We start from the raw sequence: 26,682 nt of genomic DNA on the forward strand, positions 1-26,682 counted from the left end.
ATAATTTAACAAAAGTGTAATATGCTTTTTTGAATTAACATTTGCTTCCATCAGTCTTACCAAGGAGCAGGCATGTTGAGTGATGGTGAAATTGCACAAGACTGAAGATGAATTGTCAATTGCCAGTGCTTGCTGGAGTTGTGATCTGAGCAAAACGATAAGAAACACATTGTGGCCTTAGTTACACTGTGCTAGAGAATGTGCAAACTCACCACCAGGTAAAAGAGCAAGCCACCCACCTATTCACAGCAGCACAGATGAGGTCCTCTGTAGAATGGGGAAAAAAAGTTAATACATATTAGTGTATGAGATGCTGGTACTTCAAAATGAAGTTGGTACATTAATGTGGTAACAAGTAATTTTCAGCAGACTTACCATCAACAGGTGTCTCTTTGCACTACAGACAAATGAGGCAATACATATATATTAGTCTTTTAGAAATAACTCGATGAAATGTAGTATCTTTTCATAACTTCTATTTCAAAGTTTTTTCCCCATGTTTTTGTCTTTTAAATTGTCAGCAATTATTGTTTAATTCACTGAAAATACCCCCCAAAATTGAACTTACCACGAAGGAATCTGGTACTGAGCAACCTGTTAGAGAGGAAAATGTGCATGTTGTTATTAATACGTTGTTGTCACATGGGTGACATTTGGCTTTGCTAAAAGATAATGGTACAAAAACAGTCTTTCTACTTACGTGGGAATCTATTCTTTAGGAATCTGATGCTTGATCTCACACCCATTGAAAGATTCAGTGGCAAGAATTCCAAACTTTCGTTAAGACCAGTTAGGCTGAAGAAAAGACAAGTCATTATTGTGACTTTTCTTGAAATACAGTCTGGCAAATTGAAAAGACAGATTATATCATTCTTGTGCTGAGAAATGTGTCTTACATAGCTGTGTAGGATTCACAACTGATGCTCCTGGGGATCACCCGCAGGTTGTCTGGATGCAGGCTTGGTATCACAGGAACCAAATAGATCTGGAACCACAGCTGAAACTCTTCAGGCCCAAAGTCCCCAAATTTAGGCGCAAGGGCAGTAAGCGTCAGGTTTAAGATGGTGTCTTGTACAGCTGGATTTGTGATGAAAGTAATGTTTTTCTGAAAGCAGAAGAATTCATTTTATAGTTCAGCAGGACATTTTTAATATCTGTGAAATCATTTGAAAAGTATTGCAACATTGATGGTACACCTTTGTAATATTATATATAACAATGGCCAGAGTTTTGGCGAAAATGCCAGGATTCAGTCAAGTATATGAAATACATTATTTGACTTCAGTCATGGCTGCTGAAAAAACCTTTTGAGTCCAGGCTATGCTATGCATGTCCATGTTGTCAAACATTCTTTTGTTTTGTTGTTTGACTAACAGAAAAAAACAAACAAACATAAAAGTTAGACATAAGCATTCACCTGCTTGATGTTTTCTGTAAAAGCCTGGAAAAACTGATTGAGTGTCCTGTTATTGCCGGACTGGGTAAGGTTTGTTAGCACCACTCTTACTAGAGTGGCATTTTCCAATGCACCGCTGTCTGGATCCAGTATGAGTTCAGCCTTCTGTTGTGGTGTAAGGACACCCACAACTGTCTCCTGTTGATGCAAAGCAAAATCACGATTGAACGACTTTTCTCATCAACATGGCAGAAAGACCCAGGTGTACAACTTCCATGTTGTTGATGTGGTGCTCCCTATTTCCTGGAGGATTGGTAGTGAAAGTACTGGCTTACCTGGGAAAGGTTGAAGATTTTGAGATCAGTGTAGGATACGTATTGAGCAAATGGGCCCAGGTTTGTTTCAAGCCATTCGGCATCAGTCTGCATTCCCTGCCTGCAATCTAAGATATATTCAAAGGGATGTTAGAACAGTCCCAAATTGATAAGTAGCTTTTTTCATTGATGAAACATTTGAAAATCTATGTTTCTTCGCATTGGTATTCAAGCAGATTTTTAGCGTCAAATTGAATGACATGGACAAGTGACCACACTCTGACTGCGTCAGTCCTACCTGGCTTGTTGATGACACTGACAGATGTTGTCAGGTAGTCCAGAAGAGCGTCTGTGATTCCTTGTTGTCTATGTAAGGGTATGTCAGGGAAAACACGGGCCAGGCCGCTCACACTGAAAAAATTGGAAAAAAAATAGTTTTGTAACACAGTCCTTTGAAAGTACTTTGTACTTTGATGCATTGGCGTCTTAGTTGTTGTCAAAATGCAACTCACACAACATGGTAGGTTGTGCAGTTTACACTTGAGGTGGCAATCGTGAGCATCTGTGGAGTGAAACTTGCAAGGATGGAGGCCAGTTTGACATTGAACCAAACGTAAAAGTCCCGTTGTTTGAAAGTTGGGAAACGGGTACTGATGATGAGGAAGGTTCTGTTCATGATAACATCTCTCACAACAGGTTGGAATTGTGGGATCTGTCAAAACATGACATGTAAGGTTTCAAATTGTTGATGTTGTGTGTAGAGCATAATATGAAGTTTGAAATTCTTGAACTGAAGGGTATGTATTAAAGTAGTTGGGTAAGAATGATTGATTGATTGATTACAAAGAATGATGTGTTTTAAGATTGGAATTATCCTCATTGCTGCAGTTGAAAGTGTAGCTTACCTGTCCGTTTACTGGCAGCTGTGTGAGGAATTCATCCACATTTTCCAGAGCGTCGCCATCCTCAAGTCGCTCAAAGACTTGATCGATTAGTTCCGTGTCATTGGAGGACCCAGAGCTCAGCAGTAACTGTGCCACCTGAGAGGGAGTGAGCTCTGACAAGGATAGATTCTACAAAATAGAAAGAAATACAAAGTCAGCCATAACTCATTCCAAAATGGCAGGGCAAAAGATGATAGTTTGAAACAAAACGCCCATTGCAGTGCAGTAGGCACTCACAGCGGAAACGTTTGGATAGAGTGCTTCCAAATCCTGTAGAGATGCAAAGGCAGAGAAGATGCCAAGGTTCTTTTGTAGCCATTCTTGACTTCCATTGACAGATGAGATGCAGCCTGGATCTGAGTAAGATAAAAAAGGACAGACATTGGATGGGTGCTCATATTGCAGCGGCTATGAAGACATGAGCAAACTGAGCCTGAGATCCTGCTTTTACCTGATGAATCATTTCTTGAGAGGAATGGTCTTATGAAATTAGTGAAGACTGTTTGCTGTCTGTTGCTGTCCATGAATGGCCTTTGATTGCTGAATTCCTTGATGCTAAAATTTGAGGAGAGACTTTAAGCATCTGAACATCGGGAGTGGGTGCTGCAAAACAGTTGAGAGTGGAGTAGTATATCATATATATACTTACACAATCTGGTACGTGAGGCAGCTGAAGTTTTTGGTGCTAAGACAGGATAGGAAGTTTGTGGATGGAGAGGATAGGAAGGGTTGGATCGTTTTCTGGAACCAATTGCTGATGAAATCCTCATTCTGTAGTTGTGCCTGGCTGAAGTTGGCAAGTTTCACCTCTCCCAGAGCCTCGAGAGCATTTGACAAAGCTGGGCTGCTGTTGTTGGGGGCCTGGGATTTGGGAGGACAATGGTTAGATGTATAAATTCACACAGAAAAATAATCAGTATAATGTTTGGCCTATGATTGGATTTACCGTGGTGGTGAATGTTTCAAGGGCCCGGTCCAGAGCAGGAGAAGTCTTTTGGAAGAAAAGCTTCCAGATCTCAACTGGGTATGTTGTTTGGCTTTCCAGTGAGCATTTCAGCAATGTGGCCAACTTATTTTGTGTGAGATGTGTGGCCTTTAGTGTGAGGGATTTACAGGAAATATAGGTTATTTGTCAGAAATTAAAAACACTTGTCTGTTAATTATAATTTAACAAAAGTGTAATATGCTTTTTTGAATTAACATTTGCTTCCATCAGTCTTACCAAGGAGCAGGCATGTTGAGTGATGGTGAAATTGCACAAGACTGAAGATGAATTGTCAATTGCCAGTGCTTGCTGGAGTTGTGATCTGAGCAAAACGATAAGAAACACATTGTGGCCTTAGTTACACTGTGCTAGAGAATGTGCAAACTCACCACCAGGTAAAAGAGCAAGCCACCCACCTATTCACAGCAGCACAGATGAGGTCCTCTGTAGAATGGGGAAAAAAAGTTAATACATATTAGTGTATGAGATGCTGGTACTTCAAAATGAAGTTGGTACATTAATGTGGTAACAAGTAATTTTCAGCAGACTTACCATCAACAGGTGTCTCTTTGCACTACAGACAAATGAGGCAATACATATATATTAGTCTTTTAGAAATAACTCGATGAAATGTAGTATCTTTTCATAACTTCTATTTCAAAGTTTTTTCCCCATGTTTTTCTCTTTTAAATTGTCAGCAATTATTGTTTAATTCACTGAAAATACCCCCCAAAATTGAACTTACCACGAAGGAATCTGGTACTGAGCAACCTGTTAGAGAGGAAAATGTGCATGTTGTTATTAATACGTTGTTGTCACATGGGTGACATTTGGCTTTGCTAAAAGATAATGGTACAAAAACAGTCTTTCTACTTACGTGGGAATCTATTCTTTAGGAATCTGATGCTTGATCTCACACCCATTGAAAGATTCAGTGGCAAGAATTCCAAACTTTCGTTAAGACCAGTTAGGCTGAAGAAAAGACAAGTCATTATTGTGACTTTTCTTGAAATACAGTCTGGCAAATTGAAAAGACAGATTATATCATTCTTGTGCTGAGAAATGTGTCTTACATAGCTGTGTAGGATTCACAACTGATGCTCCTGGGGATCACCCGCAGGTTGTCTGGATGCAGGCTTGGTATCACAGGAACCAAATAGATCTGGAACCACAGCTGAAACTCTTCAGGCCCAAAGTCCCCAAATTTAGGCGCAAGGGCAGTAAGCGTCAGGTTTAAGATGGTGTCTTGTACAGCTGGATTTGTGATGAAAGTAATGTTTTTCTGAAAGCAGAAGAATTCATTTTATAGTTCAGCAGGACATTTTTAATATCTGTGAAATCATTTGAAAAGTATTGCAACATTGATGGTACACCTTTGTAATATTATATATAACAATGGCCAGAGTTTTGGCGAAAATGCCAGGATTCAGTCAAGTATATGAAATACATTATTTGACTTCAGTCATGGCTGCTGAAAAAACCTTTTGAGTCCAGGCTATGCTATGCATGTCCATGTTGTCAAACATTCTTTTGTTTTGTTGTTTGACTAACAGAAAAAAACAAACAAACATAAAAGTTAGACAGAAGCATTCACCTGCTTGATGTTTTCTGTAAAAGCCTGGAAAAACTGATTGAGTGTCCTGTTATTGCCGGACTGGGTAAGGTTTGTTAGCACCACTCTTACTAGAGTGGCATTTTCCAATGCACCGCTGTCTGGATCCAGTATGAGTTCAGCCTTCTGTTGTGGTGTAAGGACACCCACAACTGTCTCCTGTTGATGCAAAGCAAAATCACGATTGAACGACTTTTCTCATCAACATGGCAGAAAGACCCAGGTGTACAACTTCCATGTTGTTGATGTGGTGCTCCCTATTTCCTGGAGGATTGGTAGTGAAAGTACTGGCTTACCTGGGAAAGGTTGAAGATTTTGAGATCAGTGTAGGATACGTATTGAGCAAATGGGCCCAGGTTTGTTTCAAGCCATTCGGCATCAGTCTGCATTCCCTGCCTGCAATCTAAGATATATTCAAAGGGATGTTAGAACAGTCCCAAATTGGTAAGTAGCTTTTTTCATTGATGAAACATTTGAAAATCTATGTTTCTTCGCATTGGTATTCAAGCAGATTTTTAGCGTCAAATTGAATGACATGGACAAGTGACCACACTCTGACTGCGTCAGTCCTACCTGGCTTGTTGATGACACTGACAGATGTTGTCAGGTAGTCCAGAAGAGCGTCTGTGATTCCTTGTTGTCTATGTAAGGGTATGTCAGGGAAAACACGGGCCAGGCCGCTCACACTGAAAAAATTGGAAAAAAATAGTTTTGTAACACAGTCCTTTGAAAGTACTTTGTACTTTGATGCATTGGCGTCTTAGTTGTTGTCAAAATGCAACTCACACAACATGGTAGGTTGTGCAGTTTACACTTGAGGTGGCAATCGTGAGCATCTGTGGAGTGAAACTTGCAAGGATGGAGGCCAGTTTGACATTGAACCAAACGTAAAAGTCCCGTTGTTTGAAAGTTGGGAAACGGGTACTGATGATGAGGAAGGTTCTGTTCATGATAACATCTCTCACAACAGGTTGGAATTGTGGGATCTGTCAAAACATGACATGTAAGGTTTCAAATTGTTGATGTTGTGTGTAGAGCATAATATGAAGTTTGAAATTCTTGAACTGAAGGGTATGTATTAAAGTAGTTGGGTAAGAATGATTGATTGATTGATTACAAAGAATGATGTGTTTTAAGACTGGAATTATCCTCATTGCTGCAGTTGAAAGTGTAGCTTACCTGTCCGTTTACTGGCAGCTGTGTGAGGAATTCATCCACATTTTCCAGAGCGTCGCCATCCTCAAGTCGCTCAAAGACTTGATCGATTAGTTCCGTGTCATTGGAGGACCCAGAGCTCAGCAGTAACTGTGCCACCTGAGAGGGAGTGAGCTCTGACAAGGATAGATTCTACAAAATCGAAATAAATACAAAGTCAGCCATAACTCATTCCAAAATGGCAGGGCAAAAGATGATAGTTTGAAACAAAACGCCCATTGCAGTGCAGTAGGCACTCACAGCGGAAACGTTTGGATAGAGTTCTTCCAAATCCTGTAGAGATGCAAAGGCAGAGAAGATGCCAAGGTTCTTTTGTAGCCATTCTTGACTTCCATTGACAGATGAGATGCAGCCTGGATCTGAGTAAGATAAAAAAGGACAGACATTGGATGGGTGCTCATATTGCAGCAGCTATGAAGACATGAGCAAACTGAGCCTGAGATCCTGCTTTTACCTGATGAATCATTTCTTGAGAGGAATGGTCTTATGAAATTAGTGAAGACTGTTTGCTGTCTGTTGCTGTCCATGAATGGCCTTTGATTGCTGAATTCCTTGATGCTAAAATTTGAGGAGAGACTTTAAGTATCTGAACATCGGGAGTGGGTGCTGCAAAACAGTTGAGAGTGGAGTAGTATATCATATATATACTTACACAATCTGGTACGTGAGGCAGCTGAAATTTTTGGTGCTAAGACAGGATAGGAAGTTTGTGGATGGAGAGGATAGGAAGGGTTGGATCGTTTTCTGGAACCAATTGCTGATGAAATCCTCATTCTGTAGTTGTGCCTGGCTGAAGTTGGCAAGTTTCACCTCTCCCAGAGCCTCGAGAGCATTTGACAAAGCTGGGTTGCTGTTGTTGGGGGCCTGGGATTTGGGAGGACAATGGTTAGATGTATAAATTCACACAGAAAAATAATCAGTATAATGTTTGGCCTATGATTGGATTTACCGTGGTGGTGAATGTTTCAAGGGCCCGGTCCAGAGCAGGAGAAGTCTTTTGGAAGAAAAGCTTCCAGATCTCAACTGGGTATGTTGTTTGGCTTTCCAGTGAGCATTTCAGCAATGTGGCCAACTTATTTTGTGTGAGATGTGTGGCCTTTAGTGTGAGGGATTTACAGGAAATATAGGTTATTTGTCAGAAATTAAAAACACTTGTCTGTTAATTATAATTTAACAAAAGTGTAATATGCTTTTTTGAATTAACATTTGCTTCCATCAGTCTTACCAAGGAACAGGCATGTTGAGTGATGGTGAAATTGCACAAGACTGAAGATGAATTGTCAATTGCCAGTGCTTGCTGGAGTTGTGATCTGAGCAAAACGATAAGAAACACATTGTGGCCTTAGTTACACTGTGCTAGAGAATGTGCAAACTCACCACCAGGTAAAAGAGCAAGCCACCCACCTATTCACAGCAGCACAGATGAGGTCCTCTGTAGAATGGGGAAAAAAAGTTAATACATATTAGTGTATGAGATGCTGGTACTTCAAAATGAAGTTGGTACATTAATGTGGTAACAAGTAATTTTCAGCAGACTTACCATCAACAGGTGTCTCTTTGCACTACAGACAAATGAGGCAATACATATATATTAGTCTTTTAGAAATAACTCGATGAAATGTAGTATCTTTTCATAACTTCTATTTCAAAGTTTTTTCCCCATGTTTTTCTCTTTTAAATTGTCAGCAATTATTGTTTAATTCACTGAAAATACCCCCCAAAATTGAACTTACCACGAAGGAATCTGGTACTGAGCAACCTGTTAGAGAGGAAAATGTGCATGTTGTTATTAATACGTTGTTGTCACATGGGTGACATTTGGCTTTGCTAAAAGATAATGGTACAAAAACAGTCTTTCTACTTACGTGGGAATCTATTCTTTAGGAATCTGATGCTTGATCTCACACCCATTGAAAGATTCAGTGGCAAGAATTCCAAACTTTCGTTAAGACCAGTTAGGCTGAAGAAAAGACAAGTCATTATTGTGACTTTTCTTGAAATACAGTCTGGCAAATTGAAAAGACAGATTATATCATTCTTGTGCTGAGAAATGTGTCTTACATAGCTGTGTAGGATTCACAACTAATGCTCCTGGGGATCACCCACAGGTTGTCTGGATGCAGGCTTGGTATCACAGGAACCAAATAGATCTGGAACCACAGCTGAAACTCTTCAGGCCCAAAGTCCCCAAATTTAGGCCCAAGGGCAGTAATCGTCAGGTTTAAGATGGTGTCTTGTACAGCTGGATTTGTGATGAAAGTAATGTTTTTCTGAAAGCAGAAGAATTCATTTTATAGTTCAGCAGGACATTTTTAATATCTGTGAAATCATTTGAAAAGTATTGCAACATTGATGGTACACCTTTGTAATATTATATATAACAATGGCCAGAGTTTTGGCGAAAATGCCAGGATTCAGTCAAGTATATGAAATACATTATTTGACTTCAGTCATGGCTGCTGAAAAAACCTTTTGAGTCCAGGCTATGCTATGCATGTCCATGTTGTCAAACATTCTTTTGTTTTGTTGTTTGACTAACAGAAAAAAACAAACAAACATAAAAGTTAGACGGAAGCATTCACCTGCTTGATGTTTTCTGTAAAAGCCTGGAAAAACTGATTGAGTGTCCTGTTATTGCCGGACTGGGTAAGGTTTGTTAGCACCACTCTTACTAGAGTGGCATTTTCCAATGCACCGCTGTCTGGATCCAGTATGAGTTCAGCCTTCTGTTGTGGTGTAAGGACACCCACAACTGTCTCCTGTTGATGCAAAGCAAAATCACGATTGAACGACTTTTCTCATCAACATGGCAGAAAGACCCAGGTGTACAACTTCCATGTTGTTGATGTGGTGCTCCCTATTTCCTGGAGGATTGGTAGTGAAAGTACTGGCTTACCTGGGAAAGGTTGAAGATTTTGAGATCAGTGTAGGATACGTATTGAGCAAATGGGCCCAGGTTTGTTTCAAGCCATTCGGCATCAGTCTGCATTCCCTGCCTGCAATCTAAGATATATTTAAAGAGATGTTAGAACAGTCCCAAATCGATAAGTAGCTTTTTTCATTGATGAAAACATTTGAAAACCTATGTTTCTTCTCATTGGTATTCAAGCAGATTTTTAGCGTCAAATTGAATGACATGGACAAGTGACCACACTCTGACTGTGTCAGTCCTACCTGGCTTGTTGATGACACTGGCAGATGATGTCAGGTAGTCCAGAAGAGCGTCTGTGATTCCTTGTTGTCTATGTAAGGGTATGTCAGGGAAAACACGGGCCAGGCCGCTCACACTGCAAAAATTGGAAAAAAATAGTTTTGTAACACAGTCCTTTGAAAGTACTTTGTACTTTGATGCATTGGCGTCTTAGTTGTTGTCAAAATGCAACTCACACAACATGGTAGGTTGTGCAGTTTACACTTGAGGTGGCAACCATGAGCATCTGTGGAGTGAAACTTGCAAGGATGGAGGCCAGTTTGACATTGAACCAAACGTAAAAGTCCCGTTGTTTGAAAGTTGGGAAACGGGTACTGATGATGAGGAAGGTTCTGTTCATGATAACGTCTCTCACAACAGGTTGGAATTGTGGGATCTGTCAAAACATGACATGTAAGGTTTCAATTTGTTGATGTTGTATGTAGAGCATAATATGAAGTATGAAATCATTGAACTGAATATTATGTTTTAAAGTAGTTGGGTAAGAATGATGGAAAGCCTGAGATTCTCGTGATTACTAAGAATGATGCGTTTTAAGACTGGAATTATCCTCATTGCTGCAGTTGAAAGTGTAGATTACCTGTCCGTTTAATGGGAGCTGTGTGAGGAATTCATCCACATTTTCCAGAGCGTCGCCTTCCTCAAGTCGCTCAAACACTCGATCGATTAGTTCCGTGTCATTGGAGGACCCAGAGCTTAGTGTTAACTGTGCCACCTGAGAGGGAGTGAGCTCTGACAAAGGTAGATTCTACAAAAATGAAACAAATACAAAGTCAGCCATAACTCATTTCAAAGTGGCAGGGCAAAAGATGATAGTTTGAAACAAAACGGCAATAGGCACTCACAGCGGAGAAGTTTGGATAGAGTGCTTCCAAATCCTCTAGAGATGCAAAGGTAGAGAAGATGCCAAGGTTCTTTTGTAGCCATTCTTGACTCCCATTGACAGATGAGATGCAGCCTGGATCTGAGTAAGAGAAGATAGGACATACATTGGGTTGGTGCTCATATTGCAAGAGCTATGAAGACATAAGCAAACTGAGCCCAAGAGGCTGCTTTTACCTGATGAATAATTTCTTGAGAGGAATGGTTGGATGAAATGAGTGAAGACTGTTTGCTGTCTGTTGCTGTCCATGAATGGCCTTTGATTGCTGAATTCCTTGATGCTAAAAATTGAGGAGAGACTTTAGGCATCTGAACATTGAGTGCTGCAAAACAGTTGAGAGTGGAGTAGTATATCATATATGTACTTACACAATCTGGTACGTATGGCAGCTGAAGTTTTTGGTGCTAAGACAGAATAGGAAGTTTGTGGATGGAGACGATAGGAAGGGCCGGATCGTTTTCTGGAACCAATTGCTGATGAAATCCTCATTCTGTAGTTGTGCCTGGCTGAAGTTGGCAAGTTTCACCTCTCCTAGAGCCTCGAGAGCATTTGACAAAGCTGGGCTGCTGTTGTTGGGGGCCTGGGATTTGGGAAGAAAATGGTTAGATATACAATTTGCACAGAAAAATAATCAGTATAATGTTTGGCCTATGATTGGATTTACCGTGGTGGTGAATGTCTCAAGGGCCCGGTCCAGAGCAGGAGAAGTTCTTTGGAAGAAAAGCTTCCAGACCTCAACTGGGTATGTCGTTTGGCTTTCCAGTGAGCATTTCAATAATGTGGCCAACTTATTTTGTGTGAGATTTTTGGCCTTTAGGGTGAGGGATTTACAGGAAATATAGGATATTTGTCAGAATTTAAAAACAAACACTTGTCTGGTAATTGTAATTTAGCAAAAGTGTAATATGCTTTTTTGAATTCACATTTGCTTTCATCAGTCTTACCAAGGAACAGGCATGTTGAGTGATGGTGAAATTGCACAAGACTGAAGATGAATTGTCAATTGCCAGTGCTTGCTGGAGTTGTGATCTGAGCAAAATGATAAGAAACACATTGTGGCCTTAGTTACACTGTGCTAGATAATGTGCAAACTCACCATCAGGTAAAAGAAAAAAAAAGCCACCCACCTATTCACAGCAGCACAGATGAGGTCCTCTGTAGCATGGGGAAAAAAAGTTAATACACATTAATGTTTGAGATGCTGGTACTTCAAAATGAAGTTGGTACATTAACGCGGTAACAATTGATTTTTGGCAGACTTACCATCAACAGGTGTCTCTTTGCACTACAAACAAATGAAGCAATATATATATTAGTGTTTTAGAAATAACTCGATGAAATGTAGTATCTCTCCATAACCGCTATTGCAAAGTTTATTCCCCATGTTTTTCTCTTGTACATTTTCATCAAATATTGTTTAATTCACTGAAAATAACCCCCAAAAATTGAACTTACCATGAAGGAATCTGGTACTGAGCAACCTGTTAGAGAGGAAAATGTGCAAGTTGTTATTAATATGTTGTTGTCACACAGGTGACATTTGGCTTTGCTAAAAGATAATGGTACCAAAAGAGTCTTTCCACTTACGAGGGAAGCTGTTCTTTAGGAATCTGATGCTTGATCTCACACCCATTGAAAGGTCCAGTGGCAAGAATTCCAAACTTTCCTTAAGACCAATTAGGCTGAAGAAAAGAAGTCATTATTGTGATTTTCCTTAATGGCAAAGTGAAAAGACAGAATATATCATTCTTGTGCAGAGAAATGTCTCTTACATAGCTGTATAGGATTCACAAGTGATGCTCCTGGGAATCACCCGCAGATTGTCTGGATGGAGGCTTGGTATCACAGGAACCAAATAGATCTGGAACCACAGCTGAAACTCTTCAGGCCTAAAGTCTTCAAATTCAGGCGCAAGGGCAGTAAGCGTCAGGTTTAAGATGATGTCTTGTACAGCTGGATTTGTGATGAAAGTAATGTTTTTCTGAAAGCAGAAGAATTCAATTTATAGTTTAGCAGGACATTTTTAATACCTGTGAAATCATTTGAACAGTATTGCAACACTGATGGTACACGTTTGTAATGTAACAGTATGTACTGTATAACTGTGGCCAGCATTTGGGCAAAAATGTCAAGGATTCAGTCATGTATCGTGTAAGCAATACGTTATTTGAGTTCAATCATGGCTGCTGAAAAAACCTTTTGAGTCCAGGCTATGCTATGCATGTCTTTTTTGTGAAACATTCTTTTTTTTTTTTTTTTGCTTTTATTAACAGAAAAAATAAATAAATAAAAGTTAGAGAGAAGCATTCACCTGCTTGATGTTTTCTGTAAAAGCCTGGAAAAACTGATTGAGTGTCCTGTTATTGCCGGACTGGGTAAGGTTTGTTAGCACCACTCTTACGAGAGTGGGATTCTCCAATGCACCGCTGTCTGGATCCAGTATGAGCTCAGCCTTCTGTTGTGGTGTCAGGACATCCACAACTGTCTCCTGTTGATGCAAAGCAAAAAGAAGATTGAACGACTTTCCTCATCAACATGGCAGAAGGACCCAAGTGTACAACTTCCATGTTGTTGATGTGGTGCTCCCTATTTCACAGAGGATTGGTAGTGAAAGGTCTGGCTTACCTGGGAAAGGTTGAAGATTTTGAGATCAGTGTAGGATACGTATTGAGCAAATGGGCCAAGGTTTGTTTCAAGCCATTCGGCATCAGTCTGCATTCCCTGCCTGCAATCTAAGATATATTTAAAGAGATGTTAGAACAGTCCCAAATCGATAAGTAGCTTTTTTCATTGATGAAAACATTTGAAAACCTATGTTTCTTCTCATTGGTATTCAAGCAGATTTTTATCGTCAAATTGAATGAAATGGACAAGTGACCACACTCTGACTGTGTCAGTCCTACCTGGCTTGTTGATGACACTGGCAGATGATGTCAGGTAGTCCAGAAGAGCGTCTGTGATTCCTCGTTGTCTATGTAAGGGTATGTCAGGGAAAACACGGGCCAGGCCACTCACACTGCAAAAATTGGAAAAACATAGTTTTGTAACACAGTCCTTTGAAAGTACTTTGTACTTTGATGCATTGGCGTCTTAGTTGTTGTCAAAATGCAACTCACACAACATGGTAGGTTGTGCAGTTTACACTTGAGGTGGCAATCATGAGCATCTGTGGAGTGAAACTTGCAAGGATGGAGGCCAGTTTGACATTGAACCAAACGTAAAAGTCCCGTTGGTTGAAAGTTGGGAAACGGGTACTGATGATGAGGAAGGTTCTGTTCATGATAACATCTCTCACCACAGGTTGGAATTGTGGGATCTGTCAAAACATGACATGTAAGGTTTCAATTTGTTGATGTTGTATGTAGAGCATAATATGAAGTATGAAATCATTGAACTGAATATTATGTTTTAAAGTAGTTGGGTAAGAATGATGGAAAGCCTGAGATTCTCGTGATTACTAAGAATGATGTGTTTTAAGACTGGAATTATCCTCATTGCTGCAGTTGAAAGTGTGGATTACCTGTCCGTTTAATGGGAGCTGTGTGAGGAATTCATCCACATTTTCCAGAGCGTCGCCTTCCTCAAGTCGCTCAAACACTCGATCGATTAGTTCCGTGTCATTGGAGGACCCGGAGCTTAGTGTTAACTGTGCCACCTGAGAGGGAGTGAGCTCTGACAAAGATAGATTCTACAAAAACGAAATAAATACAAAGTCAGCCATAACTCATTTCAAAGTGGCAGGGCAAAAGATGATAGTTTGAAACAAAACGCCAATAGGCACTCACAGCGGAGAAGTTTGGATAGAGTGCTTCCAAATCCTCTAGAGATGCAAAGGTAGAGAAGATGCCAAGGTTCTTTTGTAGCCATTCTTGACTCCCATTGACAGATGAGATGCAGCCTGGATCTGAGTAAGAGAAGATAGGACATACATTGGGTGGGTGCTCATATTGCAAGAGCTATGAAGACATAAGCAAACTGAGCCCAAGAGGCTGCTTTTACCTGATGAATCATTTCTTGAGAGGAATGGTTGGATGAGATGAGTGAAGACTGTTTGCTGTCTGTTGCTGTCCATGAATGGCCTTTGATTGCTGAATTCCTTGACGCTAAAAATTGAGGAGAGACTTTAGGCATCTGCACATTGAGTGCTGCAAAACAGTTGAGAGTGGAGTAGTATATCATATATGTACTTACACAATCTGGTACGTGAGGCAACTGAAGTTTTTGGTGCTAAGACAGAATAGGAAGTTTGTGGATGGAGACGATAGGAAGGGCCGGATCGTTTTCTGGAACCAATTGCTGATGAAATCCTCATTCTGTAGTTGTGCCTGGCTGAAGTTGGCAAGTTTCACCTCTCCTAGAGCCTCGAGAGCATTTGACAAAGCTGGGCTGCTGTTGTTGGGGACCTGGGATTTGGGAAGAAAATGGTTAGATATACAATTTGCACAGAAAAATAATCAGTATAATGTTTGGCCTATGATTGGATTTACCGTGGTGGTGAATGTCTCAAGGGCCCGGTCCAGAGCAGGAGAAGTTCTTTGGAAGAAAAGCTTCCAGACCTCAACTGGGTATGTCGTTTGGCTTTCCAGTGAGCATTTCAATAATGTGGCCAACTTATTTTGTGTGAGATTTGTGGCCTTTAGGGTGAGGGATTTACAGGAAATATAGGATATTTGTCAGAATTTAAAAACAAACACTTGTCTGGTAATTGTAATTTAGCAAAAGTGTAATATGCTTTTTTGAATTCACATTTGCTTCATCAGTCTTACCAAGGAACAGGCATGTTGAGTGATGGTGAAATTGCACAAGACTGAAGATGAATTGTCAATTGCCAGTGCTTGCTGGAGTTGTGATCTGAGCAAAATGATAAGAAACACATTGTGGCCTTAGTTACACTGTGCTAGATAATGTGCAAACTCACCATCAGGTAAAAGAGCAAGCTACCCACCTATTCACAGCAGCACAGATGAGGTCCTCTGTAGCATGGGGAAAAAAAGTTAATACACATTAGTGTTTGAGATGCTGGTACTTCAAAATGAAGTTGGTACATTAACGCGGTTACAATTGATTTTTGGCAGACTTACCATCAACGGGTGTCTCTTTGCACTACAAACAAATGAAGCAATATATATATTAGTGTTTTAGAAATAACTCGATGAAATGTAGTATCTCTCCATAACCGCTATTGCAAAGTTTATTCCCCATGTTTTTCTCTTGTACATTTTCATCAAATATTGTTTAATTCACTGAAAATAACCCCCCAAAATTGAACTTACCATGAAGGAATCTGGTACTGAGCAACCTGTTAGAGAGGAAAATGTGCAAGTTGTTATTAATATGTTGTTGTCACACAGGTGACATTTGGCTTTGCTAAAAGATAATGGTACCAAAAGAGTCTTTCCACTTACGAGGGAAGCTGTTCTTTAGGAATCTGATGCTTGATCTCACACCCATTGAAAGGTCCAGTGGCAAGAATTCCAAACTTTCCTTAAGACCAATTAGGCTGAAGAAAAGAAGTCATTATTGTGATTTTCCTTAATGGCAAAGTGAAAAGACAGAATATATCATTCTTGTGCAGAGAAATGTCTCTTACATAGCTGTATAGGATTCACAAGTGATGCTCCTGGGAATCACCCGCAGATTGTCTGGATGGAGGCTTGGTATCACAGGAACCAAATAGATCTGGAACCACAGCTGAAACTCTTCAGGCCTAAAGTCTTCAAATTCAGGCGCAAGGGCAGTAAGCGTCAGGTTTAAGATGATGTCTTGTACAGCTGGATTTGTGATGAAAGTAATGTTTTTCTGAAAGCAGAAGAATTCAATTTATAGTTTAGCAGGACATTTTTAATACCTGTGAAATCATTTGAACAGTATTGCAACACTGATGGTACACGTTTGTAATGTAACAGTATGTACTGTATAACTGTGGCCAGCATTTGGGCAAAAATGTCAAGGATTCAGTCATGTATCGTGTAAGCAATACGTTATTTGAGTTCAATCATGGCTGCTGAAAAAACCTTTTGAGTCCAGGCTATGCTATGCATGTCTTTTTTGTGAAACATTCTTTTTTTTTTTTTTTTGCTTTTATTAACAGAAAAAATAAATAAATAAAAGTTAGAGAGAAGCATTCACCTGCTTGATGTTTTCTGTAAAAGCCTGGAAAAACTGATTGAGTGTCCTGTTATTGCCGGACTGGGTAAGGTTTGTTAGCACCACTCTTACGAGAGTGGGATTCTCCAATGCACCGCTGTCTGGATCCAGTATGAGCTCAGCCTTCTGTTGTGGTGTCAGGACATCCACAACTGTCTCCTGTTGATGCAAAGCAAAAAGAAGATTGAACGACTTTCCTCATCAACATGGCAGAAGGACCCAAGTGTACAACTTCCATGTTGTTGATGTGGTGCTCCCTATTTCACAGAGGATTGGTAGTGAAAGGTCTGGCTTACCTGGGAAAGGTTGAAGATTTTGAGATCAGTGTAGGATACGTATTGAGCAAATGGGCCAAGGTTTGTTTCAAGCCATTCGGCATCAGTCTGCATTCCCTGCCTGCAATCTAAGATATATTTAAAGAGATGTTAGAACAGTCCCAAATCGATAAGTAGCTTTTTTCATTGATGAAAACATTTGAAAACCTATGTTTCTTCTCATTGGTATTCAAGCAGATTTTTATCGTCAAATTGAATGAAATGGACAAGTGACCACACTCTGACTGTGTCAGTCCTACCTGGCTTGTTGATGACACTGGCAGATGATGTCAGGTAGTCCAGAAGAGCGTCTGTGATTCCTCGTTGTCTATGTAAGGGTATGTCAGGGAAAACACGGGCCAGGCCACTCACACTGCAAAAATTGGAAAAACATAGTTTTGTAACACAGTCCTTTGAAAGTACTTTGTACTTTGATGCATTGGCGTCTTAGTTGTTGTCAAAATGCAACTCACACAACATGGTAGGTTGTGCAGTTTACACTTGAGGTGGCAATCATGAGCATCTGTGGAGTGAAACTTGCAAGGATGGAGGCCAGTTTGACATTGAACCAAACGTAAAAGTCCCGTTGGTTGAAAGTTGGGAAACGGGTACTGATGATGAGGAAGGTTCTGTTCATGATAACATCTCTCACCACAGGTTGGAATTGTGGGATCTGTCAAAACATGACATGTAAGGTTTCAATTTGTTGATGTTGTATGTAGAGCATAATATGAAGTATGAAATCATTGAACTGAATATTATGTTTTAAAGTAGTTGGGTAAGAATGATGGAAAGCCTGAGATTCTCGTGATTACTAAGAATGATGTGTTTTAAGACTGGAATTATCCTCATTGCTGCAGTTGAAAGTGTAGATTACCTGTCCGTTTAATGGGAGCTGTGTGAGGAATTCATCCACATTTTCCAGAGCGTCGCCTTCCTCAAGTCGCTCAAACACTCGATCGATTAGTTCCGTGTCATTGGAGGACCCGGAGCTTAGTGTTAACTGTGCCACCTGAGAGGGAGTGAGCTCTGACAAAGATAGATTCTACAAAAACGAAATAAATACAAAGTCAGCCATAACTCATTTCAAAGTGGCAGGGCAAAAGATGATAGTTTGAAACAAAACGCCAATAGGCACTCACAGCGGAGAAGTTTGGATAGAGTGCTTCCAAATCCTCTAGAGATGCAAAGGTAGAGAAGATGCCAAGGTTCTTTTGTAGCCATTCTTGACTCCCATTGACAGATGAGATGCAGCCTGGATCTGAGTAAGAGAAGATAGGACATACATTGGGTGGGTGCTCATATTGCAAGAGCTATGAAGACATAAGCAAACTGAGCCCAAGAGGCTGCTTTTACCTGATGAATCATTTCTTGAGAGGAATGGTTGGATGAGATGAGTGAAGACTGTTTGCTGTCTGTTGCTGTCCATGAATGGCCTTTGATTGCTGAATTCCTTGACGCTAAAAATTGAGGAGAGACTTTAGGCATCTGCACATTGAGTGCTGCAAAACAGTTGAGAGTGGAGTAGTATATCATATATGTACTTACACAATCTGGTACGTGAGGCAACTGAAGTTTTTGGTGCTAAGACAGAATAGGAAGTTTGTGGATGGAGACGATAGGAAGGGCCGGATCGTTTTCTGGAACCAATTGCTGATGAAATCCTCATTCTGTAGTTGTGCCTGGCTGAAGTTGGCAAGTTTCACCTCTCCTAGAGCCTCGAGAGCATTTGACAAAGCTGGGCTGCTGTTGTTGGGGGCCTGGGATTTGGGAAGAAAATGGTTAGATATACAATTTGCACAGAAAAATAATCAGTATAATGTTTGGCCTATGATTGGATTTACCGTGGTGGTGAATGTCTCAAGGGCCCGGTCCAGAGCAGGAGAAGTTCTTTGGAAGAAAAGCTTCCAGACCTCAACTGGGTATGTCGTTTGGCTTTCCAGTGAGCATTTCAATAATGTGGCCAACTTATTTTGTGTGAGATTTGTGGCCTTAGGGTGAGGGATTTACAGGAAATATAGGATATTTGTCAGAATTTAAAAACAAACACTTGTCTGGTAATTGTAATTTAGCAAAAGTGTAATATGCTTTTTTGAATTCACATTTGCTTCATCAGTCTTACCAAGGAACAGGCATGTTGAGTGATGGTGAAATTGCACAAGACTGAAGATGAATTGTCAATTGCCAGTGCTTGCTGGAGTTGTGATCTGAGCAAAATGATAAGAAACACATTGTGGCCTTAGTTACACTGTGCTAGATAATGTGCAAACTCACCATCAGGTAAAAGAGCAAGCTACCCACCTATTCACAGCAGCACAGATGAGGTCCTCTGTAGCATGGGGAAAAAAAGTTAATACACATTAGTGTTTGAGATGCTGGTACTTCAAAATGAAGTTGGTACATTAACGCGGTTACAATTGATTTTTGGCAGACTTACCATCAACGGGTGTCTCTTTGCACTACAAACAAATGAAGCAATATATATATTAGTGTTTTAGAAATAACTCGATGAAATGTAGTATCTCTCCATAACCGCTATTGCAAAGTTTATTCCCCATGTTTTTCTCTTGTACATTTTCATCAAATATTGTTTAATTCACTGAAAATAACCCCCCAAAATTGAACTTACCATGAAGGAATCTGGTACTGAGCAACCTGTTAGAGAGGAAAATGTGCAAGTTGTTATTAATATGTTGTTGTCACACAGGTGACATTTGGCTTTGCTAAAAGATAATGGTACCAAAAGAGTCTTTCCACTTACGAGGGAAGCTGTTCTTTAGGAATCTGATGCTTGATCTCACACCCATTGAAAGGTCCAGTGGCAAGAATTCCAAACTTTCCTTAAGACCAATTAGGCTGAAGAAAAGAAGTCATTATTGTGATTTTCCTTAATGGCAAAGTGAAAAGACAGAATATATCATTCTTGTGCAGAGAAATGTCTCTTACATAGCTGTATAGGATTCACAAGTGATGCTCCTGGGAATCACCCGCAGATTGTCTGGATGGAGGCTTGGTATCACAGGAACCAAATAGATCTGGAACCACAGCTGAAACTCTTCAGGCCTAAAGTCTTCAAATTCAGGCGCAAGGGCAGTAAGCGTCAGGTTTAAGATGATGTCTTGTACAGCTGGATTTGTGATGAAAGTAATGTTTTTCTGAAAGCAGAAGAATTCAATTTATAGTTTAGCAGGACATTTTTAATACCTGTGAAATCATTTGAACAGTATTGCAACACTGATGGTACACGTTTGTAATGTAACAGTATGTACTGTATAACTGTGGCCAGCATTTGGGCAAAAATGTCAAGGATTCAGTCATGTATCGTGTAAGCAATACGTTATTTGAGTTCAATCATGGCTGCTGAAAAAACCTTTTGAGTCCAGGCTATGCTATGCATGTCTTTTTTGTGAAACATTCTTTTTTTTTTTTTTTTGCTTTTATTAACAGAAAAAATAAATAAATAAAAGTTAGAGAGAAGCATTCACCTGCTTGATGTTTTCTGTAAAAGCCTGGAAAAACTGATTGAGTGTCCTGTTATTGCCGGACTGGGTAAGGTTTGTTAGCACCACTCTTACGAGAGTGGGATTCTCCAATGCACCGCTGTCTGGATCCAGTATGAGCTCAGCCTTCTGTTGTGGTGTCAGGACATCCACAACTGTCTCCTGTTGATGCAAAGCAAAAAGAAGATTGAACGACTTTCCTCATCAACATGGCAGAAGGACCCAAGTGTACAACTTCCATGTTGTTGATGTGGTGCTCCCTATTTCACAGAGGATTGGTAGTGAAAGGTCTGGCTTACCTGGGAAAGGTTGAAGATTTTGAGATCAGTGTAGGATACGTATTGAGCAAATGGGCCAAGGTTTGTTTCAAGCCATTCGGCATCAGTCTGCATTCCCTGCCTGCAATCTAAGATATATTTAAAGAGATGTTAGAACAGTCCCAAATCGATAAGTAGCTTTTTTCATTGATGAAAACATTTGAAAACCTATGTTTCTTCTCATTGGTATTCAAGCAGATTTTTATCGTCAAATTGAATGAAATGGACAAGTGACCACACTCTGACTGTGTCAGTCCTACCTGGCTTGTTGATGACACTGGCAGATGATGTCAGGTAGTCCAGAAGAGCGTCTGTGATTCCTCGTTGTCTATGTAAGGGTATGTCAGGGAAAACACGGGCCAGGCCACTCACACTGCAAAAATTGGAAAAACATAGTTTTGTAACACAGTCCTTTGAAAGTACTTTGTACTTTGATGCATTGGCGTCTTAGTTGTTGTCAAAATGCAACTCACACAACATGGTAGGTTGTGCAGTTTACACTTGAGGTGGCAATCATGAGCATCTGTGGAGTGAAACTTGCAAGGATGGAGGCCAGTTTGACATTGAACCAAACGTAAAAGTCCCGTTGGTTGAAAGTTGGGAAACGGGTACTGATGATGAGGAAGGTTCTGTTCATGATAACATCTCTCACCACAGGTTGGAATTGTGGGATCTGTCAAAACATGACATGTAAGGTTTCAATTTGTTGATGTTGTATGTAGAGCATAATATGAAGTATGAAATCATTGAACTGAATATTATGTTTTAAAGTAGTTGGGTAAGAATGATGGAAAGCCTGAGATTCTCGTGATTACTAAGAATGATGTGTTTTAAGACTGGAATTATCCTCATTGCTGCAGTTGAAAGTGTAGATTACCTGTCCGTTTAATGGGAGCTGTGTGAGGAATTCATCCACATTTTCCAGAGCGTCGCCTTCCTCAAGTCGCTCAAACACTCGATCGATTAGTTCCGTGTCATTGGAGGACCCGGAGCTTAGTGTTAACTGTGCCACCTGAGAGGGAGTGAGCTCTGACAAAGATAGATTCTACAAAAACGAAATAAATACAAAGTCAGCCATAACTCATTTCAAAGTGGCAGGGCAAAAGATGATAGTTTGAAACAAAACGCCAATAGGCACTCACAGCGGAGAAGTTTGGATAGAGTGCTTCCAAATCCTCTAGAGATGCAAAGGTAGAGAAGATGCCAAGGTTCTTTTGTAGCCATTCTTGACTCCCATTGACAGATGAGATGCAGCCTGGATCTGAGTAAGAGAAGATAGGACATACATTGGGTGGGTGCTCATATTGCAAGAGCTATGAAGACATAAGCAAACTGAGCCCAAGAGGCTGCTTTTACCTGATGAATCATTTCTTGAGAGGAATGGTTGGATGAGATGAGTGAAGACTGTTTGCTGTCTGTTGCTGTCCATGAATGGCCTTTGATTGCTGAATTCCTTGACGCTAAAAATTGAGGAGAGACTTTAGGCATCTGCACATTGAGTGCTGCAAAACAGTTGAGAGTGGAGTAGTATATCATATATGTACTTACACAATCTGGTACGTGAGGCAACTGAAGTTTTTGGTGCTAAGACAGAATAGGAAGTTTGTGGATGGAGACGATAGGAAGGGCCGGATCGTTTTCTGGAACCAATTGCTGATGAAATCCTCATTCTGTAGTTGTGCCTGGCTGAAGTTGGCAAGTTTCACCTCTCCTAGAGCCTCGAGAGCATTTGACAAAGCTGGGCTGCTGTTGTTGGGGGCCTGGGATTTGGGAAGAAAATGGTTAGATATACAATTTGCACAGAAAAATAATCAGTATAATGTTTGGCCTATGATTGGATTTACCGTGGTGGTGAATGTCTCAAGGGCCCGGTCCAGAGCAGGAGAAGTTCTTTGGAAGAAAAGCTTCCAGACCTCAACTGGGTATGTCGTTTGGCTTTCCAGTGAGCATTTCAATAATGTGGCCAACTTATTTTGTGTGAGATTTGTGGCCTTTAGGGTGAGGGATTTACAGGAAATATAGGATATTTGTCAGAATTTAAAAACAAACACTTGTCTGGTAATTGTAATTTAGCAAAAGTGTAATATGCTTTTTTGAATTCACATTTGCTTCATCAGTCTTACCAAGGAACAGGCATGTTGAGTGATGGTGAAATTGCACAAGACTGAAGATGAATTGTCAATTGCCAGTGCTTGCTGGAGTTGTGATCTGAGCAAAATGATAAGAAACACATTGTGGCCTTAGTTACACTGTGCTAGATAATGTGCAAACTCACCATCAGGTAAAAGAGCAAGCTACCCACCTATTCACAGCAGCACAGATGAGGTCCTCTGTAGCATGGGGAAAAAAAGTTAATACACATTAGTGTTTGAGATGCTGGTACTTCAAAATGAAGTTGGTACATTAACGCGGTTACAATTGATTTTTGGCAGACTTACCATCAACGGGTGTCTCTTTGCACTACAAACAAATGAAGCAATATATATATTAGTGTTTTAGAAATAACTCGATGAAATGTAGTATCTCTCCATAACCGCTATTGCAAAGTTTATTCCCCATGTTTTTCTCTTGTACATTTTCATCAAATATTGTTTAATTCACTGAAAATAACCCCCCAAAATTGAACTTACCATGAAGGAATCTGGTACTGAGCAACCTGTTAGAGAGGAAAATGTGCAAGTTGTTATTAATATGTTGTTGTCCCACAGGTGACATTTGGCTTTGCTAAAAGATAATGGTACCAAAAGAGTCTTTCCACTTACGAGGGAAGCTGTTCTTTAGGAATCTGATGCTTGATCTCACACCCATTGAAAGGTCCAGTGGCAAGAATTCCAAACTTTCCTTAAGACCAATTAGGCTGAAGAAAAGAAGTCATTATTGTGATTTTCCTTAATGGCAAAGTGAAAAGACAGAATATATCATTCTTGTGCAGAGAAATGTCTCTTACATAGCTGTATAGGATTCACAAGTGATGCTCCTGGGAATCACCCGCAGATTGTCTGGATGGAGGCTTGGTATCACAGGAACCAAATAGATCTGGAACCACAGCTGAAACTCTTCAGGCCTAAAGTCTTCAAATTCAGGCGCAAGGGCAGTAAGTGTCAGGTTTAAGATGATGTCTTGTACAGCTGGATTTGTGATGAAAGTAATGTTTTTCTGAAAGCAGAAGAATTCAATTTATAGTTTAGCAGGACATTTTTAATACCTGTGAAATCATTTGAACAGTATTGCAACACTGATGGTACACGTTTGTAATGTAACAGTATGTACTGTATAACTGTGGCCAGCATTTGGGCAAAAATGTCAAGGATTCAGTCATGTATCGTGTAAGCAATACGTTATTTGAGTTCAATCATGGCTGCTGAAAAAACCTTTTGAGTCCAGGCTATGCTATGCATGTCTTTTTTGTGAAACATTCTTTTTTTTTTTTTTTTGCTTTTATTAACAGAAAAAATAAATAAATAAAAGTTAGAGAGAAGCATTCACCTGCTTGATGTTTTCTGTAAAAGCCTGGAAAAACTGATTGAGTGTCCTGTTATTGCCGGACTGGGTAAGGTTTGTTAGCACCACTCTTACGAGAGTGGGATTCTCCAATGCACCGCTGTCTGGATCCAGTATGAGCTCAGCCTTCTGTTGTGGTGTCAGGACATCCACAACTGTCTCCTGTTGATGCAAAGCAAAAAGAAGATTGAACGACTTTCCTCATCAACATGGCAGAAGGACCCAAGTGTACAACTTCCATGTTGTTGATGTGGTGCTCCCTATTTCACAGAGGATTGGTAGTGAAAGGTCCGGCTTACCTGGGAAAGGTTGAAGATTTTGAGATCAGTGTAGGATACGTATTGAGCAAATGGGCCAAGGTTTGTTTCAAGCCATTCGGCATCAGTCTGCATTCCCTGCCTGCAATCTAAGATATATTTAAAGAGATGTTAGAACAGTCCCAAATCGATAAGTAGCTTTTTTCATTGATGAAAACATTTGAAAACCTATGTTTCTTCTCATTGGTATTCAAGCAGATTTTTATCGTCAAATTGAATGAAATGGACAAGTGACCACACTCTGACTGTGTCAGTCCTACCTGGCTTGTTGATGACACTGGCAGATGATGTCAGGTAGTCCAGAAGAGCGTCTGTGATTCCTCGTTGTCTATGTAAGGGTATGTCAGGGAAAACACGGGCCAGGCCACTCACACTGCAAAAATTGGAAAAACATAGTTTTGTAACACAGTCCTTTGAAAGTACTTTGTACTTTGATGCATTGGCGTCTTAGTTGTTGTCAAAATGCAACTCACACAACATGGTAGGTTGTGCAGTTTACACTTGAGGTGGCAATCATGAGCATCTGTGGAGTGAAACTTGCAAGGATGGAGGCCAGTTTGACATTGAACCAAACGTAAAAGTCCCGTTGGTTGAAAGTTGGGAAACGGGTACTGATGATGAGGAAGGTTCTGTTCATGATAACATCTCTCACCACAGGTTGGAATTGTGGGATCTGTCAAAACATGACATGTAAGGTTTCAATTTGTTGATGTTGTATGTAGAGCATAATATGAAGTATGAAATCATTGAACTGAATATTATGTTTTAAAGTAGTTGGGTAAGAATGATGGAAAGCCTGAGATTCTCGTGATTACTAAGAATGATGTGTTTTAAGACTGGAATTATCCTCATTGCTGCAGTTGAAAGTGTGGATTACCTGTCCGTTTAATGGGAGCTGTGTGAGGAATTCATCCACATTTTCCAGAGCGTCGCCTTCCTCAAGTCGCTCAAACACTCGATCGATTAGTTCCGTGTCATTGGAGGACCCGGAGCTTAGTGTTAACTGTGCCACCTGAGAGGGAGTGAGCTCTGACAAAGATAGATTCTACAAAAACGAAATAAATACAAAGTCAGCCATAACTCATTTCAAAGTGGCAGGGCAAAAGATGATAGTTTGAAACAAAACGCCAATAGGCACTCACAGCGGAGAAGTTTGGATAGAGTGCTTCCAAATCCTCTAGAGATGCAAAGGTAGAGAAGATGCCAAGGTTCTTTTGTAGCCATTCTTGACTCCCATTGACAGATGAGATGCAGCCTGGATCTGAGTAAGAGAAGATAGGACATACATTGGGTGGGTGCTCATATTGCAAGAGCTATGAAGACATAAGCAAACTGAGCCCAAGAGGCTGCTTTTACCTGATGAATCATTTCTTGAGAGGAATGGTTGGATGAGATGAGTGAAGACTGTTTGCTGTCTGTTGCTGTCCATGAATGGCCTTTGATTGCTGAATTCCTTGACGCTAAAAATTGAGGAGAGACTTTAGGCATCTGCACATTGAGTGCTGCAAAACAGTTGAGAGTGGAGTAGTATATCATATATGTACTTACACAATCTGGTACGTGAGGCAACTGAAGTTTTTGGTGCTAAGACAGAATAGGAAGTTTGTGGATGGAGACGATAGGAAGGGCCGGATCGTTTTCTGGAACCAATTGCTGATGAAATCCTCATTCTGTAGTTGTGCCTGGCTGAAGTTGGCAAGATTCACCTCTCCTAGAGCCTCGAGAGCATTTGACAAAGCTGGGCTGCTGTTGTTGGGGGCCTGGGATTTGGGAAGAAAATGGTTAGATATACAATTTGCACAGAAAAATAATCAGTATAATGTTTGGCCTATGATTGGATTTACCGTGGTGGTGAATGTCTCAAGGGCCCGGTCCAGAGCAGGAGAAGTTCTTTGGAAGAAAAGCTTCCAGACCTCAACTGGGTATGTCGTTTGGCTTTCCAGTGAGCATTTCAATAATGTGGCCAACTTATTTTGTGTGAGATTTGTGGCCTTTAGGGTGAGGGATTTACAGGAAATATAGGATA

At 40.3% G+C, this 26,682-nt stretch overlaps 4 protein-coding genes across 4 annotated transcripts in view; all 4 read right to left on the minus strand.

The window, feature by feature from the left end:
- The window catches only part of LOC133462171 (uncharacterized), a 34,401-nt gene extending 27,104 nt beyond the window's left edge, over positions 1–7,297 (minus strand). Inside the window, exons 1-29 of the mRNA XM_061743312.1 lie at positions 7,119–7,297; positions 6,921–7,024; positions 6,707–6,825; positions 6,431–6,598; positions 6,038–6,237; positions 5,825–5,937; positions 5,548–5,654; positions 5,234–5,410; positions 4,713–4,921; positions 4,517–4,611; positions 4,385–4,410; positions 4,192–4,213; positions 4,056–4,083; positions 3,877–3,961; positions 3,601–3,747; positions 3,304–3,515; positions 3,106–3,209; positions 2,892–3,010; positions 2,616–2,783; positions 2,223–2,422; positions 2,009–2,121; positions 1,732–1,838; positions 1,418–1,594; positions 897–1,105; positions 701–795; positions 569–594; positions 376–397; positions 240–267; positions 61–145 (exon numbers count right to left, since the gene is read on the minus strand). Of these exons, the coding sequence (XP_061599296.1) occupies positions 61–145; positions 240–267; positions 376–397; positions 569–594; positions 701–795; positions 897–1,105; positions 1,418–1,594; positions 1,732–1,838; positions 2,009–2,121; positions 2,223–2,422; positions 2,616–2,783; positions 2,892–3,010; positions 3,106–3,209; positions 3,304–3,515; positions 3,601–3,747; positions 3,877–3,961; positions 4,056–4,083; positions 4,192–4,213; positions 4,385–4,410; positions 4,517–4,611; positions 4,713–4,921; positions 5,234–5,410; positions 5,548–5,654; positions 5,825–5,937; positions 6,038–6,237; positions 6,431–6,598; positions 6,707–6,825; positions 6,921–6,993 (3,234 nt within the window). The 5' untranslated portion in view covers positions 6,994–7,024; positions 7,119–7,297. The remainder of the gene's footprint in view (positions 1–60; positions 146–239; positions 268–375; positions 398–568; positions 595–700; positions 796–896; positions 1,106–1,417; positions 1,595–1,731; positions 1,839–2,008; positions 2,122–2,222; positions 2,423–2,615; positions 2,784–2,891; positions 3,011–3,105; positions 3,210–3,303; positions 3,516–3,600; positions 3,748–3,876; positions 3,962–4,055; positions 4,084–4,191; positions 4,214–4,384; positions 4,411–4,516; positions 4,612–4,712; positions 4,922–5,233; positions 5,411–5,547; positions 5,655–5,824; positions 5,938–6,037; positions 6,238–6,430; positions 6,599–6,706; positions 6,826–6,920; positions 7,025–7,118) is intronic.
- Positions 7,298–14,502: 7,205 nt separating this feature from the next.
- Positions 14,503–17,658, minus strand: LOC133462172 (uncharacterized). The gene is made up of 8 exons (XM_061743313.1): positions 17,495–17,658; positions 17,282–17,394; positions 15,506–15,533; positions 15,327–15,411; positions 15,048–15,194; positions 14,752–14,963; positions 14,560–14,663; positions 14,503–14,516 (listed from the first exon to the last, which is right to left on the minus strand). The coding sequence occupies exons 1-8, from the start codon at positions 17,656–17,658 to the stop codon at positions 14,503–14,505; spliced, it is 867 nt and encodes a 288-aa protein (XP_061599297.1).
- Positions 17,659–18,320: 662 nt separating this feature from the next.
- Positions 18,321–21,475, minus strand: LOC133462173 (uncharacterized). The gene is made up of 8 exons (XM_061743314.1): positions 21,312–21,475; positions 21,099–21,211; positions 19,323–19,350; positions 19,144–19,228; positions 18,866–19,012; positions 18,570–18,781; positions 18,378–18,481; positions 18,321–18,334 (listed from the first exon to the last, which is right to left on the minus strand). The coding sequence occupies exons 1-8, from the start codon at positions 21,473–21,475 to the stop codon at positions 18,321–18,323; spliced, it is 867 nt and encodes a 288-aa protein (XP_061599298.1).
- Positions 21,476–22,137: 662 nt separating this feature from the next.
- Positions 22,138–25,293, minus strand: LOC133462174 (uncharacterized). The gene is made up of 8 exons (XM_061743315.1): positions 25,130–25,293; positions 24,917–25,029; positions 23,141–23,168; positions 22,962–23,046; positions 22,683–22,829; positions 22,387–22,598; positions 22,195–22,298; positions 22,138–22,151 (listed from the first exon to the last, which is right to left on the minus strand). Exons 1-8 carry the CDS (start codon positions 25,291–25,293, stop codon positions 22,138–22,140), a joined length of 867 nt encoding a protein of 288 aa, XP_061599299.1.
- Positions 25,294–26,682: the final 1,389 nt, after the last annotated feature.

This window comes from Cololabis saira, chromosome 16, assembly GCF_033807715.1.
Source record: "Cololabis saira isolate AMF1-May2022 chromosome 16, fColSai1.1, whole genome shotgun sequence".
NCBI classification, from domain to species: Eukaryota; Metazoa; Chordata; class Actinopteri; order Beloniformes; family Belonidae; genus Cololabis; species Cololabis saira.